General features: G+C 38.6%; 2 protein-coding genes across 2 annotated transcripts; both read left to right on the top strand.

The window, feature by feature from the left end:
* Positions 1–1,209: 1,209 nt before the first annotated feature.
* Positions 1,210–12,373, top strand: abcb6a (ATP binding cassette subfamily B member 6 (LAN blood group) a). The gene is made up of 20 exons (XM_042513275.2): positions 1,210–1,511; positions 2,395–2,918; positions 4,251–4,391; positions 4,517–4,706; positions 5,464–5,556; positions 6,021–6,213; positions 6,297–6,418; positions 6,508–6,617; positions 6,720–6,785; positions 7,379–7,504; positions 7,737–7,813; positions 8,361–8,424; positions 8,522–8,607; positions 9,140–9,197; positions 9,300–9,404; positions 9,745–9,919; positions 10,418–10,530; positions 10,686–10,780; positions 10,874–10,942; positions 11,026–12,373. The coding sequence occupies exons 2-20, from the start codon at positions 2,403–2,405 to the stop codon at positions 11,174–11,176; spliced, it is 2,550 nt and encodes an 849-aa protein (XP_042369209.2). The 5' UTR covers positions 1,210–1,511; positions 2,395–2,402; the 3' UTR covers positions 11,177–12,373.
* A 949-nt stretch (positions 12,374–13,322) lies between these two features.
* On the top strand, positions 13,323–19,409 carry cnppd1 (cyclin Pas1/PHO80 domain containing 1). Its single transcript, XM_042513326.2, has 8 exons — positions 13,323–13,520; positions 14,369–14,471; positions 15,093–15,174; positions 15,282–15,402; positions 15,545–15,673; positions 15,763–15,824; positions 15,964–16,081; positions 16,870–19,409. Exons 1-8 carry the CDS (start codon positions 13,458–13,460, stop codon positions 17,506–17,508), a joined length of 1,317 nt encoding a protein of 438 aa, XP_042369260.2. The 5' UTR covers positions 13,323–13,457; the 3' UTR covers positions 17,509–19,409.
* Positions 19,410–19,440: the final 31 nt, after the last annotated feature.

Here is a 19,440-nt window from a genome sequence, read left to right as displayed (position 1 = left end):
AAGGACAGAAGCACCAGATGGCTTTTTGAGTCACTTCCTGTCTTTCTACTAAACCATGAAATTTTTAACTTTAACCATCTCCTAACTTTCTTTTTATGCTCCTTTAACTTGAACATGATTATCTTCAGTGGTAAACAAACACAGGCACACACCCACAAACAGTGGTCTAAACATAGCTGTAAAATGACACATTGATAGCAATTAATATCATGATATAGTAATAAGTTATTATGCTCCATCTTCACGAGTTGTTTTTTTCTCACCACCTGTGTGTATTGTCATGGAGGTTTTACTCACTGTTTCATACTGAACTCAGTGGTTTCCTCTGATCATACCTTAGTGTTCACTGCCATCTACTGATCATTTTGTAACATTGCAAGTGGCCCGAGAATCATTTCTGTCAGTATGTGGACTCTGGGCTGATTCAGGACCAGATCATTTTTGATAATGGGCCAGTGACGGCAGCTGTCACCGCAGTGTTAGTAAAAAGTCACAGTAGGCTATATTATGTCGAAAAATCTGTATAACATTTCTTTTTATTTTTTTAAATAGTTATAGTATGTTGAAAAAAGTGAAAAAGAGTCATGTTGAAAATACTGCAAAAAATAGTCATAGCATAGTATGTTAAATATGCTTCAGAAATAGTATATTTTGTCGAAAAAACTGCAAAAAAGTCAGAATATAGTATGTTGAAAAAACTGCAAAGAAATAGTGATAGAATAGTATGTTGAAAAACATACTATAGCATGTCAAAATCTGCAGAAAATGTCATAATATGTACAAAAAACTGCAAAACATCATAGTATAGCATGAACACAACTGACAGTGTAGGTTGAAACAAATCAAAGTATAGTTTGTCCAAAAACCATGTAAAAAAAAGTCATAGAAGTAGACTGATTTTATAGTTTGTTTTTTTTTAAGAAAAGATGTAAAAACAAGGAGCAGATTGATGTAGGCTGCAATAAAATTATGATCTGTCAGACCTGATCTACAATACTTTTGTACTTTTACTTGAGTAAAATTGTGACGGCAGACCTTTTACCTATAGTGGAGTATTGAGACAGTGGTAAAGGTACTTATACCTGAGTACAATATCTTAATACTTCTGTCTGTCATTTCTTTTCATGTTGTTTTATGTTTGTCTCCATCCTGCAGGGGGCGCTGAGCGTCAGGCCGTGCAGTCAAACCCTGAGTCAGACTCTGTTGCGTAAAGCGTCGATTGCCGAGTCATGGATGGGTGTTGTTTAACATGCGCGCAACAAGGACAGCAGCCGTGACAACATGAGCATACACACGTTTAGATGTTAGACATACACCGGCGATGTCTCACACCTGTCCGTCACGTTATAAAGTGTAGTTTGAGTTAGAGTTGTGTTAAGCCGACTAAGCTAACTAGCGGCTAACGTTAGTTTTTAGGGGACTTGCTAGCTTCCCTGGAGTAACCTCTGTTACTGTCAGCTGCAGTGCTGAGGTGACTGTGAAGTGGACAGCGACCAAATAAGGCAAATAAGGTAATGTTACAACTACTACACTACAACTGTTACGTTATGTGTGTAGCCTCTTAAATACATGCTGATCTCTAATTTCTGCTTGTTGTGCCCTTAGCATCTCAATGTGAATGGTGTGGTGTGTGCTAACAGTTTATAAATTTGTGTGATATTGTTTCTGTAGACTGCTCTTTTGACATTATTAGGTACATTATGACAATGTGTTACAAATAGGTGGTGGTAATTTATAAGCAGCAGCAGCTAAAACAGGTGCAGCAGTGAACCATGAGTCAGCAACTTCAGATCTCACTGAGATCCACAGCCTAATAAAGCAAAGCTTAGTAGCCAGCCAAGTTTGTGTTTCAGTCTTGCATTTTAAAGTAATAGTTGATTTATTTTTATTTTTTTTTAATGGGGTTGTTTGGGATACAGTAAATGTCAGTTGGTGCAACCTCTGACTGGAGAAGCAGGCTGAAGTCTGACAAGTAAGGTAGACAATGTGCTGCAGTGGATGGTACACCCTAAAAAAGTCCCACCTTGAAAAAAAATCAAAATTAGTTTAAGCATACATTATATAAAGAATATTGTTAGTTTGTGTTATTGTGTGACTTTGGTGAGTCCAAACTAACCCTTTTAAACGCCAAAATCACACAATAACAAACAAACCAACTGAAGAAAGCAGACCAGCAGCTCCTGTGTTCAGCGAGCTAAAATAATGTTTTTCTCAGTGGAGTGATATTAAAAAGAGTGATATAACAGCTTAATTTTTCTTTGGAAATCGCTGTCTGACATTAAGATAAAGCTGTGAAAATACTCATTTTAGCATACACTTGTGGACAAGTATCCCATACAACCCCACTTTAAAATATTTGAAATGTCCCCTTATCTAATTTCTGTTTCTCTCCAGCTGCAGCCATGGTGTTTATCCAGAGCTACTGCGAAGCCAACTCCTCCATCTCCCACACCTGGGTAGATGAAGGCATCTCCCCCTGCTTCTACTTCACACTCGTTCCCTCCATCCTACTCACCATCGCCTTCTTCCTCGGCACCATCCACTGCATATTCTACCAAAAGTATGGCACAGCAATGGAACCCAAGTTCATCCCACGCTCCCGCCTCTACGGCTTCCAGCAAGTCGTCTCCTTCCTCCTCCTGGTCCAGTTTCTAGGTGGGATGGTGTGGCGGGCTGCCAGCGGAGGAGAGTTCCCAGGCTATGTGGTGCTGTACGGCTGCTTCTCTGCACTGGGCTGGGTTTGGGCTATAGCCCTGCTCAGGGTGGAGAGACGTAGGGTCCTACTGATGGACCGGACAAGGGGACACAGTGCAGCGCTGCTGTTGTTCTGGGCAGTGGCTTTTTCGGCTGAGAATTTGGCCTTCGTCTCCTGGTACAGTCCTCACTGGTGGTGGGGGCTGGAGAACAATCAGCAACAGGTAATTAGATATATTGTTTCACCAATATTTTAGAAACAAGCCCTACTGTGCCACACTCAAGACAATTTTTATACTTTTTTCAGACTAGATTTGATTAACACATGGCACACTGCATATGTCATTGCTTCAATGTTGCCCTCTATACCCAAATGCAGTGTGTTTATGCAGTTTATATCCATTCATATCTAATCAGGATTAAGCTTATTCCTCTAATCTTGTTTCAAAGGTGAGTTATTTATTTTAGATAGGTGTGTCTTCTGAGTCACCTACCACTCGGCTCATAGCTGTGCAGCCTGTCTCTGCAGGTATAACAACATTCAGAAGGCCTAGAAAACATGCACAACACTGGTGGTAGTGAGCGCACCACTACAGCCTGTTTTTTGCTGAGTCATTGCCTTGTTTGACTTTCAGATCCCAACAGCTCCTCTGTTAGCCAGTCAAATCAACAGGCAAAATCTTGCCCCTCCCATGCTAAGTCAGCTGCAGTAGTGTAACTTCCTGGTTGTATTATTGTAAGCATGACTTGCCACTTTTGTTCATTGTATTGCTCCTTAATTTAGAATGTTGCTTTGTAATATGCAATACTTAATTTGATACTTCATTTTCAGTCTAAAGCCAATAATAAATATTTTATCATTTATAGTAGTAACTGTATAAAGATATATTTAAATTACTCGGGGGCTTGGTCATTGTATGTTCTTTTGTTTGTATTTGTATGACTACAGTTCTATATTTAATATTTTAAAAGGAACTGTGTTTCTTTTTATGTTACTAAGAAGACACCTCAGAAGATGGGTTAGTTGCAATAAATAAATGAATTAAAATAACTTATATTTTGTTTAACTCAAGGAACTTTCTATGGCATTTCAATTTTTTTGCTGCACTAAATTTTGTGAACTGTTACACCCCTAATATAAACAACACATCTAATGAGGTCAGTAGTTTGTTCATTAGTTTTTTTTTCTAACAATGTCTTCATTGATTTTCATTGTGCGTACACTAGCATTATAATGCAATATATTTCCGTGCATTTATAGCCATAATCATTGCAAAACATATCAAAATATCAATCATACGACACTGACAAAAGAAAGATAAATCTTACATGGTCAAAAAATCTGAAATTTTGCAGATTTTGTTCCAGGTGTTATTTAAATGTCCTCTCTTCAGTCTGCCCTTAATGCATCATCAAATTCAGTGATCAGATTATTCATTTTATCTTACACAGCTGCATTATGAGCTTTAAATTGGCATCTCTCTGCTGTCGCACACTGATAAACTGGGATGCTATATCCGTACTAATCTGTTTTTGATTGCCTATAAACCCCTCAGGTGCAGTTTGGGTTGTGGCTGATGCGCTACTTCGGCACTGGGCTGCTCTTCTTCATTGGTCTCAAAGCTCCTGGGTTGCCACGGAGACCATACATGCTCCTCATAAATGAAGATGAGCGGGATGTCGAGAACAGTGGACAGGTAGTGATGCACAAATTGCACTTGCAAGTTTCCCCGTGGCAACAAAGTTTCACATCTCAGACACGATTCTGCTGTTACACACTGAGAAACTCTGTGTTAAGTATTAATGTGTTTCTGTGTCTCAGAGCCTTTTGGGCAGAACAGAAGAGAATCAGTCTACCTGGCAGGGTTTCAGGAAGAAAGTCCGCATCCTTGTTCCCTACATGTGGCCTCGGGGCAACATCCTCCTCCAGCTGCTGGTTCTTTTCTGTTTGACGCTGCTAGGAGTAGAGAGAGCTATTAATGTCTTTGTACCCATTTACTACAAAAATATCGGTGAGCAACACAGATTTTTTTTACCTAACCCTGTACACTGAAAAGCTCATTTATTTCAGAGCTGCTTCTCATGTTAAATGGTCCATTCCTGAAACAAGATTTAGCCACAAGCTAATAGTGTGATAGTGTAAAGTCTCAAGAGCAACATTAAAATTGCCTTAATTTTTTTCAAAAACAAGGAAAGAAAGCAATGAGCAATAAAAAAAGCACCTAAAAATTGCAAAAACTAGTTTAAGTATAAGAAACTTAACTGAAAATGTGTTTTAAAAGAAAGAAAGAAAGAAAGAAAGAAAGAAAATTAAACATCAACAACAAAACAAACGCAAAAAAAGAAAAAGTACTGAAAGACAGACAGGTAGACATCTACCAAGCCTTTGAAAATTGAATCTAATCATTTCTTGCAATTTATGGAACATTTCTTGCAAAGTTGCTCATAGCCTTTTTTTCTATGTTTTTGAAAAAAATCGCACCAGTTTGCTCAGGTTTCAAAGGGTTAAGCATGCCAAAAAATAATATACACTTCGTGGCTTGCAGACACACTCATTGAGTCGTTGTGTGAAGTGTGAAAATTGAGCCATCTTTCTCTTGATGGTTCAGTGGCTCCAGAGGCCCAAAGAGAGGAGTATGAAATACCTTGTTGTCTGAAAACACCTTTTGAATTTTAATTTCTCATTTATTGTAGTGTTTATCAACTTTAACTTCAAGCCAAATACCCGACTGTCTGTCTTTTTCTCATTTACCTTTGTCCCTCTCTCAGTGAATGAACTGACTGACCACAGCAGCTGGAACACTCTGGCTACTACAGTGTGTATTTATGTCCTGCTCAAGTTCATGCAGGGCGGCGGGGCAGGTAGGACCAACACATATCCTCTACAAGTGATCCTACACATTGACGTTCTGTCTCCGATCACATTTCAGATGACGGTTCAGGCCTGTCACAATAATTACTTTTGTTGCACAATGTATTGTCCCAAAAATAATAGTGATAACGATACTTTTGTCATTTTGAAACCATTTTGTACCCAATTTATGCTACTGATATAAAAAAAAGATACAGTAGGAGTTTCTAAGAGCAATGAACTTTTAAACAAGCAGTTTGCTGGTGGATTTACAGAGTTGAGGACAAAGTTGTTAGTGCATAAAGACTTTTTGGCTCGCTGAAAGATTTTGGTGCTCAAAGGTCACTGTGACATTGTGCAAAATGACTGAGATTGTGTCTATTTATCGCACAATACATCAACAATGTTATGATGACAGACCTACTAGTGATAAAACCTGTCTGACACCTTCACCATTATCTCCTCCTCTTCCCAGGTGCCTCAGGTTTTGTCAGCAACCTGCGCTCTTTCTTGTGGATCAAAGTGCAGCAGTTCACAAACCGCGTGGTTCAAGTGCGTCTGTTCGCCCACTTGCACTCACTCTCTTTGCGCTGGCACCTGGGCCGCAAAACCGGCGATGTGCTGAGAAGCATCGATCGCGGTACCTCCTCCATTAACAGCCTGCTCAGGTGAGACAGGATTTTCACTAAAAATGTACTCTTATTTTGAATTTGAAGAGAATTGACTCAACTCCCCTTTCTTTCCCCCCTAGTTACATAGTGTTCAGCATCTTCCCAACCATCGCTGATATCGTCATCTCCATCATCTACTTTGTCACTTATTTCAATGCCTGGTTTGGCCTCATTATCTTCGTCTGCATGGCCCTGTACCTCAGTGAGTAGTGACAAAAGCTATTCAAAATTGAGATAAACACTCAGATTTTACATGAAATATTTTTTAATGCCTGATAATATCTTCCTCAGCTCTGACCATCATCATCACTGAATGGAGAACTAAGTACAGACGAGACATGAATCTGCAGGATAACAATGCCAAGTCCAAAGCTGTGGACTCCTTGTTGAACTTTGAGACGGTACGTAAAAAACATTTTCTTGTCCGTCTACGTTTTGGTTCACTAAGAAGTTATGCGATGTTTTATTTCGCTAATTTTATTTGTATTCTGTCCATTCAACAGGTGAAATACTACAACGCAGAGAACTATGAAGTCGGCCGTTTTGAGGATGCCATCTTAAAATATCAGGTGAGTCAGAGGTACACACACAGTTGTCCAGTTTGACGCTACTGCTGGTCTACACTGAGCCAAGAAGACATTACTTGGCAACATGTTAGATTATGACATGATGCTAATAATTTTGTTATTGCAGGTAAAACAACAGAATTTTTTGACTGAAAAACTTAAACCAAATATTGTAAACATCATCACTTTGAAATGACATCTTGAAAAATCGTATAGATTTATAGATTCTATAGATCTATAGATATTTATAGATAGTGTACAGATTGGTTTCATGCTGACCCAATCACAAGCAATGTGACGTTAATTAATTGCTAGTAATTGTGTCTCAGTTCAAGCAACTGATTGCAGCCAAACAACATTTCTCTCACTCAGCTTGAATGTATTTTGACTGTTAACTGTCTTGAATTGAAGGTGTGTTGCTTTAAAGTTGTGTGTCTTCATTAAAGGTTCTTTTGTTATTGTCAATTGTAACAGACCTCTGACTTTGATTAATGTCCAGTAATACGTATGTGGACACCTATAAGTTTTTCCATTATTAGAATGTTTAGTAATCCCATACAGGCATGCATCTAATGGTCCTTCTCTCTTGTTTTTAGGTGTCGGAGTGGAAAACCCAGGCGTCCCTGGCTTTCCTCAACCAAACACAGAACGTAATCATCGGATCAGGCCTGCTGGCCGGCTCCCTGCTCTGCGCCTACTTTGTGACTGAAGGAAAGTTTCAGGTACCAGTCACACTAACATACTTTTTATGATCCTGAAAGTGACGTTTCATGACATCAGTATAAGTCCAAAATATATATTTTCTATATTCTGCAGTCTCTATTAGAACCACCTCTTTTAAACTGAACGCTAATTTCTTTATAAAATGTATGTTTTACTGATCAAACTATGAAGAATAACAGTGATACTTTGAGTTGTCCCCTTCAGTTTGAAAAAAAAATCCTCTCATCCTAGGTTGGAGATTTTGTTCTCTTTGGTACCTACATCATCCAGTTGTACACCCCCCTCAACTGGTTTGGGACCTACTACAGGTAAAAAGAGGCAGAAACTTTTTGTTGGTTAACATTGTGGTTAACTATAGCAAAGTGGAGATTGGTCTGCTATAGGATCCATACATATGCTGCATTTTTGCACCCTCAGATTCATTGATTTTCGATGAAGACGCAGGCAAGGCGCACTTAAAAGCCAGAGCAACACTGTGGCATCACACAAGGTTGTTCAATGTTCACATGTTCAATGTTCACAAGGGCCTATTTTTCCCTGAGATGCACAAAACTCAACTTTTAGAAGCAACAAATCGTGTGACAAGTGAAGACCAATTACAGCAGCAGACATTTTTCCTTTCAAACATAAAAATCAGCCTGTGGGAGATATGGAGGAGAAGTTCGATCATTTTACTGCAAGGCTATCCAAAGCTTTATGATCTGCCCTGCTGACAATATTTTAGGTCTAATACATACTTAAAAAAACAACGCCTGGTTGAAGATCAGCTACAAACTCGGGCTATGTATGAGCTATGGGGTATGTAAGGTATAATATGATGCTGGTTATAGTTCTTCTTTTTTTCTATTTTTACAGAATGATCCAGAATTCTTTCATTGACATGGAAAGCATGTTCAAACTTTTTGAAGAGGAGGAAGAGGTAATTTTAAAACTGACAAATCCTTGTTATTGTTCTCACCTGAAGCGTTAAATGAGATGCTCTTTTTAATCTGTTCTGTATTTGTTCTTTCGTGCAGGTGAAAGATGAAGTAAATGCAGGGAGTCTGCTCTACAGGCAGGGAAAAGTGGAGTTTGAGAATGTCTACTTCAGCTACACAAATGGGTTGGTTCACATTTAATTTGATAGCCTGGTTAACCCTTTGAAACCTTGGTGAATTGGCCTGATTTCTCTCAAAAACATGGGCAGAAGGTACTGAGCAACTAAAGAAGAAATTACCCAAAAATTTGCAAGAAATTAGAAAAAAATCAAATGAAATGGAAAATGTTCTTAGAAGTTATAACAATTATGTAACAAGATTTTAAATATGTTTATGATTTTTGATAAGTGTATATTTATTTTTTTCCCTAGCTAGATTTTCCCACACATTTTTTCCTAGCTTTATAAAAATAATTTTCTAACTCAACTAATTTCTTGCAAGTTGTGAAACATTTCTTACCAAGTTTCTTATTAGCATTTTCCCCATGCTATTTTAAAGGAATCAAACCCGTTTGATTTCATGGTTCAAAAGTTTAAACACTTGTAAAAGGCGTCTGAAAGCAGCACAAGAAAACTGATGTCGCTCCATGTTTCAAAGGGTTAAACTAACACGTGGAGGAGTTTTATTTTACAATAAGATTTCCTCTCTGTTTTACAGCAAGGAGATTCTCAGGGATGTTTCCTTCACTGTCCTTCCGGGACAGACAGTTGCTCTGGTAAGAGACAGCTTTAATTCAAAATGAGATTTACTCACTCATCCAGGTAAAGTGCCTGTGTTGTGTTTGTACTGAGCTGTAATCTCCTCTTAATCTGCCCAGGTGGGACCATCAGGCTCCGGGAAGAGCACCATCATTCGACTCCTCTTCCGTTTCTATGACGTTCAGGGAGGATGCATCAGCATCGATGGGCAGGATATATCAAAAGTAAATGTTTGGCTCCAGATGGAGTACATGGCAACATTATTCCAAATGAGCATACAGTAATAAAAGCACAGTGACAGAACAAAGGATGGTTTAATCTAGCGCCACCAGTGCTAACCAGCAACTGAACATATGCATTAAAGGCACTGCACCTTTCATGTGCAAATGAAGTCATCAAACTGCTATAAGCATAAATAAGTCCCTCGTTATGTTGCTCTTGAGATTGCCGAGAGCAATGAAAGCACAAACTACACTGCCTGTAATATAGCTGCATGTATGCGACTGTGACTGTTCACAGGCACATACTGAGCCAGTAATTACTGTCTTTATTGTCCCTCCTCAGGTGAAGCAGACGTCTCTGCGAGCTCATATCGGAGTGGTTCCCCAGGATACCGTGCTCTTTAACGACACCATCAGGGATAATATCCGCTACGGCCGCATCTCTGCCACTGACCAGGAGGTGGAAGAGGCTGCTTTAGCTGCTGATATACATGATAAAATCATGACCTTCCCTGAAGGTAACCTTTAGATTAAAGTGACAGTTGGTAACTTTTATTAAAATAACTTTCGTCATATTTGCTGAAAATGTAAGTATTTCTTGACACGAGACAGATAATCTGTGGACAAAATCACGTTCGTCCTCCTCCTCATAGTGCTTCTAATGGCATTTGCAAGAATCTGCCACAACTGTCTGAAAACAACCAATCTCCAAAGCTCCAAAAATCTACAAATGCCATTAGAAGCACTAGGAGGAGCCACACCTAACCTTTCAAAGATTATCTGTCTCATCATCTGAATATAGTGACAGATTCAGCAAATATGACAAAAAGCTTTTTCCTAAAAGTTACTAGCGACAGCTTTAACCTCCTCTGCATTTTAACTGATGCATCAAGTAAATAGTGGCTGTTAAAAAAAATGCAACATGAATCCACTAGTAGTTTCTTTGTGCAACAGAGCAACTCTAATATCTCCTCTAACCATTTTTTTAACCACCCACCCATATTTGTCTGTGGCAGGTTATGACACTCAGGTGGGTGAAAGAGGCCTGAAGCTGAGTGGAGGGGAGAAGCAGAGGGTGGCTATTGCCAGAACTATCCTCAAAGCACCACAGATCATCCTGCTTGATGAGGTGAGATTACAAAAAAGAGTGATAATATCTGAGTAGACAAGACAGAAACCAACATATCACTGGTTGATCAACTCTTAATCTCAAGATTGTAGCCTTGTAAAACACTGCCACATTGTTACTGCTGTTATTTCTAAGAAAACAATGTCTCTCTGAAGGCTACATCTGCACTGGACACACAGACAGAACGCAACATCCAGGCTTCATTAGCTAAAGTCTGCGCCAACCGCACAACAGTTGTTGTGGCTCACAGGTAAGAGATGCATGTACTGATTTTTTTTCCTGAAATACCTTAATATTTTTACTTTATGGGTTGTCTGAATTTCTTTTTTTTTTAATATAAAAGGTTGTCCACTATCATCGGAGCAGACCAGATTCTGGTCATCAGCGATGGCCGGATTGCTGAGCGAGGACGGTAAGTGCAGTCAATTGTTGTGAACATCACACTGACGATCCCCTTTTTCACTGAACTCCAAGTGACCCACTTTCTCTCCCAAGACATGAGGAGCTGCTGGACAAGGGAGGCCTGTACGCAGACATGTGGATGAAGCAGCAGCAGGCCCAGGAGTCCGACTCCTCGTCAGACACGGAAGCCAAAGACCGCAAGTCAGAGAAACTGCAGCCACCATCAACGTCTTCAGAACACTGAAAGTATTTTTTGTTGTTGTTTTGTTTTAATGGAAACTCTACATGTTTTTCAGTATTGTCAAACTGAATGTGCAATGGCAGGTCAGGGAGCAAAGGGAAGGTGCCTTAAACGGAGGAGGTGACGTACCAAAATACATATGTTTTATGCCCCATTGAATAACTTGTAATTATGGCCAATGATTTTATGTAGGAACGGGTCAAAATGATCAAATTATTACTAAGTCATAAAAGCAGACATGAATATTAATTCATTTTAAACCCTTTATAATGAAATTTGAGAATGGAACATAGTGCAGTTGTCACATGCCTTCATTCGGATGACGCCCTGAGTATTTTAGCGCCTGAACTTGTTTTGAGAATATTAGTTTTGTAAGCACTCTTGCCACCTTTTTAACATTGTCTTTATTTTTTTATATTAAACATTGACTTTTAGTGCTGTCTGCTGAAAACAAAACAAGCATTTTCTGAATAATCGAAAAACAATTATTTAAAGGCAAGTTGTAAGAAATATGGGAATTTAAAAAACACTCTAGAGTCAACACTGCATCTTGTGAAATTTAGGGGCTACTCGCTCTGTTGTCCACTACATAGTATCATATGAATGACAATAGCTCGGTATAAAAGCTGTCAGGGATTTTATTAGGCTTTATTTTAGTTTTTATATTTTTTGTAGTCTGTTCATGAGCTCTGCTGTTATTTAAAGTGTTCTTTCTAAATGTGTAAACCTCTGCATATTTTATATTATGAAGGTTAAGCGGGGTGTGCTGCTTGTTTAATGACTGTTTCCTCTAAATTGTTGTAAAAGCTTAATGAATACACAAAAAGTTTTTTTTGTTTTTTTTTCAATTTACATATAAAGCGGTACAATCCATGTCTGCCTGTAGTTGTAAGATAGATGTAATGGAGTCAAGTGATCAGTTAGATCTGCTTTTACTGCATCATAAAGTCAAACTATGAACCTTACAGATAGAAAAGATATACCATCAAATGAAATACCCATTGCAATTATAATACCCACCATTAGTCTCATGTAATGTAATATATAATTGGCTATATACTCAATTTTTGAATAAGAATTTGAAATTGTGACGTTTTATATCTACCTCACAAAAGGTATTGTTCATGATTATTAAATTTTGTAAATATTTTGTTTTGTCTTGTACTTGCATAAAATAAAAGTGATGGGTTTTTTTTTTAATTTTCATGTTTTCCAGTCTAACACTATCACCAGTTCCAGTTCAGTTTTAGTAAAAAATCATGTGAGGGACTGTTTGGTATGTCAATTCATTTTATAATTATTATTTATTTTGGGCCAAATCTTGAGCTGCAATGTAGTCCAAATAAATTTCATATTTATTGTGTTACTTCCTGCCCACATGACCAAATGGCTGCGCGGTCCTAGAATACCAGTGTTGAGTGAGTTCATAATGGGAGGAAATCAACAATCTTGCAGAGTGGTGCACAGAGAACAACCTACTGCTCAACGTCAGCAAAACCAAGGAGCTGATTTTTGATTTTAGAAAGAAGGAGGCAAAGACACACACCCCTGTCTCCATCAGCGGAGCTGAGGTGGAGCAGGTAACCAGTTATAGGTTCCCTGGAATTACCATCACTGAGAACCTATCTTGGTCATCACATATTACCAACCAGTTTAAAAAAGCACAGAAAAGGCTCTACTTCCTATGGAAACTTAGGACGGCTAAATTCCAGAGCAAGATCCTGGTTGACTTCTACAGAGGAGCAATAGAAAGCATACTGACTGGAAACATCACAAATGGTTCATGCACGGCCCAGAACAGGAAGGCTCTACAACGGGTGATTAAACATCTCTGGTTCCCATCTACAGATCATCAGTGACCTCGGTGAAGTGAGGTGTCTGCACAGAGATTAAAGCATTTTTGTAAAAAATAACAAATCCACCTTGTAACTTGTACCCTGTGTTGTTTTTTAAAGCCAACAACTAATTTATGGTGGATGGAAGGTTATGCACTTTCACCAAGTCACCCAGGGAGGCAGAGCAACAATTGCTTGATGTCAAAAACTAATCAATTTGGGGATAACCTTGATTCATACAGACATGGTTTACTTTGCACATGAGGCTGTAGGAGCTCACTACCTCCAGTAGAGGGCAGTAATGCAGCACTGCGGAGGCTGCAGCCTCCGGAGGACTGTCCCAGGTCAGGGCGTGTTGCTATCCGAGCTCTGCTGCTTGTCAGACGGGGGCCAGGCCAAACAGTCGTCTCTTCAACAATCGACGGACTAATGTTTAATCTATAGTAAATATGGATTTCGACGCTTTATTTAACGAAAAGACTTTTCAGTTTTCGGACTTCCAGGAGTTCACGGTATGTTTATTTCCGTCCGCGCTGGGTTAACAAACTATGGCAGCTAACGTTAGCCGCATTAGCTCAGCTCACTGACGTTCATGTCACTTGGTGAACTGAACATTGCGTCCTTTTTCCAAATATGCTTATCGGGGACATTACCAAGCTAATGTTACAACCTAGTAAAGTTAGATTTGTTGACATTTCTAATTTAAGCTAAACAGTATGTCATAAATTAGAAATAAGAAATAGAAAACATAAAATATCACTAGCTACTAATGCTAGCACTTTGTAGCTACTGTCATTTTGCGCTCACTTTGTTGATTAGCTTTGGGCCTAGCGTTAGCTTTAAATAGCAAATATATGTAAGTTTTATGGGCTACAGTTGCTGTAGTATTAAGGGAAACATTTGTAAACTTGCCTATTAGTAAAATTATTATTGAGCATATTGTCATTTCACGTCGTACTGCTTTTATCCCTGGCTAACTTTAGTTCCCCAAAATTAGTTTATATAACTTAGCTAAGCTAGCTAGCTAACAATGTTGTTTGTTGTTTTCAAACTTTTTTAACAACCGTTTTGGAAACAGTACGTTGAGTGGCCTAAGTAGAAACTTAAAAATTCAAATATAATGAAAAGTAGGTACAACCAGACAAAAAATAAATCATAATAAATTAAAATTATCTAGACACAAGTATGAACACACAGAGAGGTTTATCTGATTAATTGTATAATATAGGTGTACGATTTGCACTATTTAATAGTTCTGGTTATTTTTTTATCACATTTGATATTGATAATCAGATCTAGATCTAGAACTGATTTCTTTTAAAGTGCTATATTAGGGCAATTTCTGTTATTGTTTTCACAGTTTCTTCCTGGACACCAGAAGTTGACTGAACGAGTAAGAAAGCGACTGTATTATGGCCTGGATAAAGATGTTTCCTTAGATGCCCTCTCTTGCCCTGTTACAGGTGAGTTAAATATTATCTTTTGAAGTAGGCTAGCAGAAAAAAAAGATCCTCTCTGACACACCTTAATGAGAAGAACTGGATATGCAAGTTTGTTTGTTTGGCATGCTAAGTCATTTTCAGGAAGAAAGGATTTAACGTTACATAGAACAAATTTTAGGACAACAAAAGTTATGCTCACACGTAATTTGGATGTTACATGAACAGAATTATGCAGGATGACCACCGCTCAACCCAGTTTAGTGCTGAAAACATCAAAAAGTCCAAACTTGTCAAACTTGCAAATATAAGTGTGCGAGAATCTTTTTTACATGTGTAGAATTAAAAATTAGCTTGATATCTGTGAAAAACACAGGATGAAGTTACAGTCTCTATCTTGAATTTTCAGATTGCACGCTCATCAACTTTTTCCTAATTTCTTGCAAATTGAGGGACATCTCTTTCCAACTTGCATCTTGCCTTTTTAGCCATGTTTTCAAGAGTAATCAAACCAATTTGCTCACATATCATATGAAAAAGTGTCTGAATGCCGCAAAAGAAAACTGATGCTGTTCCAGTTTTCATACTTTAGTAGACTGTGATTGCACACAAGTTCAGATTTGTCCGATTACTCTGTTATTTCAGATATCGCTGTCGAAATCTTCCAGAAGTCTGCCCCAAGCCCAATACGAAAGCTCCAGAAGAAATATGCAGCTCATGTTTCCAGGTCTGTACTTCATATTATGCATGCATGCATGCATAGATTATACACTCTTAAAGGAACTAGATGTACTGCCAGGCATACATCTAACACCAATCGATTTTCTGCTTTAGGGAGGCTTGCATCTCTCCGTGTGCCATGATGCTGGCTCTAGTTTACATTGAAAGGCTCCGACATAGAAACCCTGAATACCTACAAAAGATCTCCTCCTCTGACCTCTTCCTGATCTCCATGGTATGTGCGTTTGGTTCACAGGTCATTCCAAATGTGTCTGTGTTATTTCTGGCATGTTCGCTGCTTATTTCAGAAAGCAGTTATTACTGTTAAAGCAATAATGAAGCACTGACAAACACACTAATCTCTCTCATTAAACCAGATGGTTGCCAGCAAGTACTTGTATGATGAAGGAGAGGAAGAAGAGGTTTTCAATGATGAGTGGGGAGCAGCTGGAAAGTTGGACGTCAAAACTGTCAATAACCTGGAGATGAACTTCTTGAATGCCATTGTAAGTGTGTGAGCATTTGCATGTGATGTATGTCGACATGCACGTTTGGTTGACGTTCTTTGTCTCAACCATTGTGTCCTATCTTCCAGGAGTGGAGCCTCTACACAGAGCCAAATGACTTGTTTGACATACTAAGTCAGCTGGAAACCAGGTTGGTAGTCAGCTATGTAAAATTTACACAAAAATAGTGTCTGCAAAAAATATTTAACCCAACAAAAGGACATAAATTTTGACAGTTTTTTCATGAGTTCATGAAGATAGTGTTTCTAATATTGCTCCTGTTTCTGCAGCATTGCAGAGCGGCAGGGGATGAAACGTGGCTGGTTCACCTACACTGACCTCTGTGTGCTCCTGGAGCAATCAGCGTGGAGTCAAGCCCTCACAGCCATCTACCAGCACTTTACCAAGGTGAGAATGGGACTAGAGCTGAGAGGATGCTAATATGCTTGGAATTTTTTGTGGTGTATTATTAGGTGTATTATTTTGAATTACTTTTTTTTAAATTCACAACTTGAGACCACATAAATATTGTAACTAGAGATGCACCTGGTGAGCAGAATCAGATGATTTCCTGCTTGACTGGCCATGACCAGTAGCTGATGATTGTCAGAGCTGTCGTCCAAAACGGCAAATAAAATGTCACAGTACATTATGTCGTCCAAAATGGCATAGAATTAAACTTTAATCCCTGGCATCAAAACATTTCAACACTTGTGACTGAAAGAAAAATAAAATGATAAGTTCAGCTGTAAGGGAACTGTCCATCAATTGATCTGGTCATGCCCAAAAATTCTGAGAAATGGCTTAAGAAACCAAATAAGCCCTTTTTAACTAGGTTTCTTAAAGTCATAAATTCATATATTTGCTCCACTTTTGTGGATGATTATGAGACACTAATCTTCAATATCTTATATGCATTGTGAATATTTCAAGCGTAGTTCAGTCAGTGACTGAAAGAAAAGTTCAAATTGTGTTTGCGTATGCTGTCAGTTTTACTGTAATACATTGAAATAAAGGAAATTTGAATGGGTCAGAGTTAAATAAGATCAGAAAGCAGAATTGGCCAAGAAAAAAGAAAAAAATCTGTGCATCTCTAATTATAGTCACATCTGCAATTAAACCAACATTATGGTCGAATCTATGAAAGAGGAATCAGAATTGTGAATATATCAGGTTTGACCTACATTTATTTTCAGGTATCCTGTATGCTCGGCTTGGTCTATCTGACCAGTGTGGCTGGCCTCATCGCCACCAGCGCTGTGCTGCACCAGCTCAGTGTCTCCAGAAGCAGCCAGTCCCTGCTCCCACCTCCAGCTGAGATTAGCCCGACCCACCTTCAGACCTCGAACCTAAACACAGAAGCTCCCTCTGCAGCCAAGCGCCCTTCCTGTTGTGTTCTAGCCAACAAGAGTCTAAACCGTCAGACCGGCATACACGGAATCAACCAGGATCACGGACAAAGTACCCCATCAGCTTCCTCACAGTCATCAATATTGTGTCTCTGGGGCTCCCTTATGGCCTCCATGGGTCATATACATCCTGAAACAGATTCTGATATGGAAGCTTCCCAAATCTGGTCTCCTGTCTCCTTCATCTGTCCTGGCTGTCTTGCATCGCTCCCTCCTCTCCAGTGCGGGCTTAGAAACACCTCAGCACTTTTCAATCACGGTCAACTTGATAACCATCAACGCCATGCACCCTGGAGCTTCCTCAGAGGGGCGGAGCCAATCGTGAACTCTCACCTAGGGGTGTTTCCCCCCGTACAGCTAGGACCCTGCCATCCAGAGTCAATGTTACCTGTGGATAAAGCTCAAGCTCTGCTCATGCCCGGCTAGTGACTGGTAAACTTCTGACAACCTGTGGTGAAGGACTCTGGAAATCAAACCAGCATTATTTTCATGGCTCATACTTCAAGTCATGCTTTTGTTTACTTTTCCAGAGCTAGAGTACAGGTGCAAAATGGAAGTAATTAGGCACAGATGGGTTGAGAGGTTGGAAATTCACTTCAAGCTCAGCACTGCAGAATAAATTTGCCATAGGTAAAATGCCATAGTCTACACTTGATGCTCTGCAGCCTGTTTTAAATGCAGAGAATATCACAAGGAATTTGAAGATAATTTGTTTTAGGGGCTTTTCCAGCTGCAGCCATTTTTTTTGTATGACAGGCCATGTTAAAGAAAAAATAAATACATTTTGAGAATGAAGTCTTAAAAGTAGGAGGTTTTACTCAAAAAAAATTAAAGGAAAAGTCATAACAAAATGAGATTTTCCTTGTAATTTTTGTCACAGATAAAGACTGGACAGTCAAGCAATGTGGTGTAAAAAGTGACAAAGTATCAGATCAGAAGTGACGAATAAATGGTCATAATTATGAGATAAAATGTTGAAAACATTACATAAAAACTGGAAATTATCAACGGGGGTTCTCACCATATTACCCAACTCTTATTAAATTCACCAGTTTAATCTCGTAAATCTAGGCCTGTAGTTTTAATCTCGTAATGTGAACATTTTTTCAAGTAAATTTACGAGATAAATCTTGTAATATTAAGCCCTTCTTGTAAATTTAGGATTTTTTTCCTCATTATATTACAACTTTTTTTCTTGGAGCTCTGACTTTATCTTCATAATTTTATGACTTGAATCTTGAAATGTAACTTTTTTTTCTTTAACATGCCCCTAATCCTGGGTCACAGTTTTGCTTCCACATTTATCGTTGAGAGTTCAGACCTGTCAGGTGGTGATGTAGGACCGATGTGATGAGTGTGTTTGAGTAATTATATTAAAGCTGTTGCTATGTGGTAGGGTAACGAAAGTGTGCGGAGGTTTCACAGCATATCTGAAAGTTGAGTTTGACTTTTTTTCTGAGAAGAAGGGACTAAACCAGTTTACTTTGTCTGCTTAATTTCGGCTTCTCCATATTTGCTTAGTGTTACCATTTATTTTATGTATTTGCATAAGGAGCTTTACATCAGAAACTTGTTATAAACTTGCAGCTAGCACTGATTTTGTACACCACTGTTACTGTTTATGGAACAAATTGTCTCGTATCCTTTTAAACTTTCCCTTTTATTCAGGAGAAAGCATCAAAGAAAGGAAATCAATGCAGACACTATCTCCATACCTCAGTGTAATGGTCACTGGCCACATGGAAATCCAAACCATCAACTCCTCTTTTTCTGGTCATTTATAGCTTAAAAAGTTTTTCTGGTTTCCTTGTTCTAGTCAGATTTTGCCCGATTCTATGTGGCAACAAGATGTTAGTAACCTTTAAGCTGGCTCTCTGTAACAGGGTAATGTTGCCAAATCTGAGAGATTAATCTTCTAGTTTCCTATTCTCCAATTTTTAATTGGTTTCTGGTTGGTGTTTTTGAAGTGACATTCTGAGTATAACATGTTTGAGGCTAACAGCAGTGTTTCTTTGTTGACGCAGTCTGGAATTTGCACATCTGGCTCCATTTTAACAGGAAACTCCACTCCATTATTACAGCATTGTCAACTAAGTGTATCGTTTAAACACCCGAGGAAAATGTAAAAAATGGATTTTCTTTTTATGTACAGAGTTCTACATGGTCCCCAGGATGTTTACATTGTTATTGAACCTTTGACAAATTGCTCTTAGCATTTGAATTTGATACACTTTGAAGCACCTTTAATTTTGTACACGGTGTTAAATGCAAATATTGTACAAATGAGTAGGAAAACAAGAACTAATAAAGGATGCATTTCTTTGTGACATTTCTTAATTGTTTGCATCTAAAACATAG

The sequence above is a fragment of the Plectropomus leopardus genome, chromosome 24 (assembly GCF_026936395.1).
Source record: "Plectropomus leopardus strain MGB_pleo_1.0 chromosome 24, ASM2693639v1, whole genome shotgun sequence".
Classification (NCBI taxonomy): domain Eukaryota; kingdom Metazoa; phylum Chordata; class Actinopteri; order Perciformes; family Serranidae; genus Plectropomus; species Plectropomus leopardus.
Note: the sequence above shows the minus strand (reverse complement) of the source record. Positions and strands in the feature narration are given on the sequence as shown.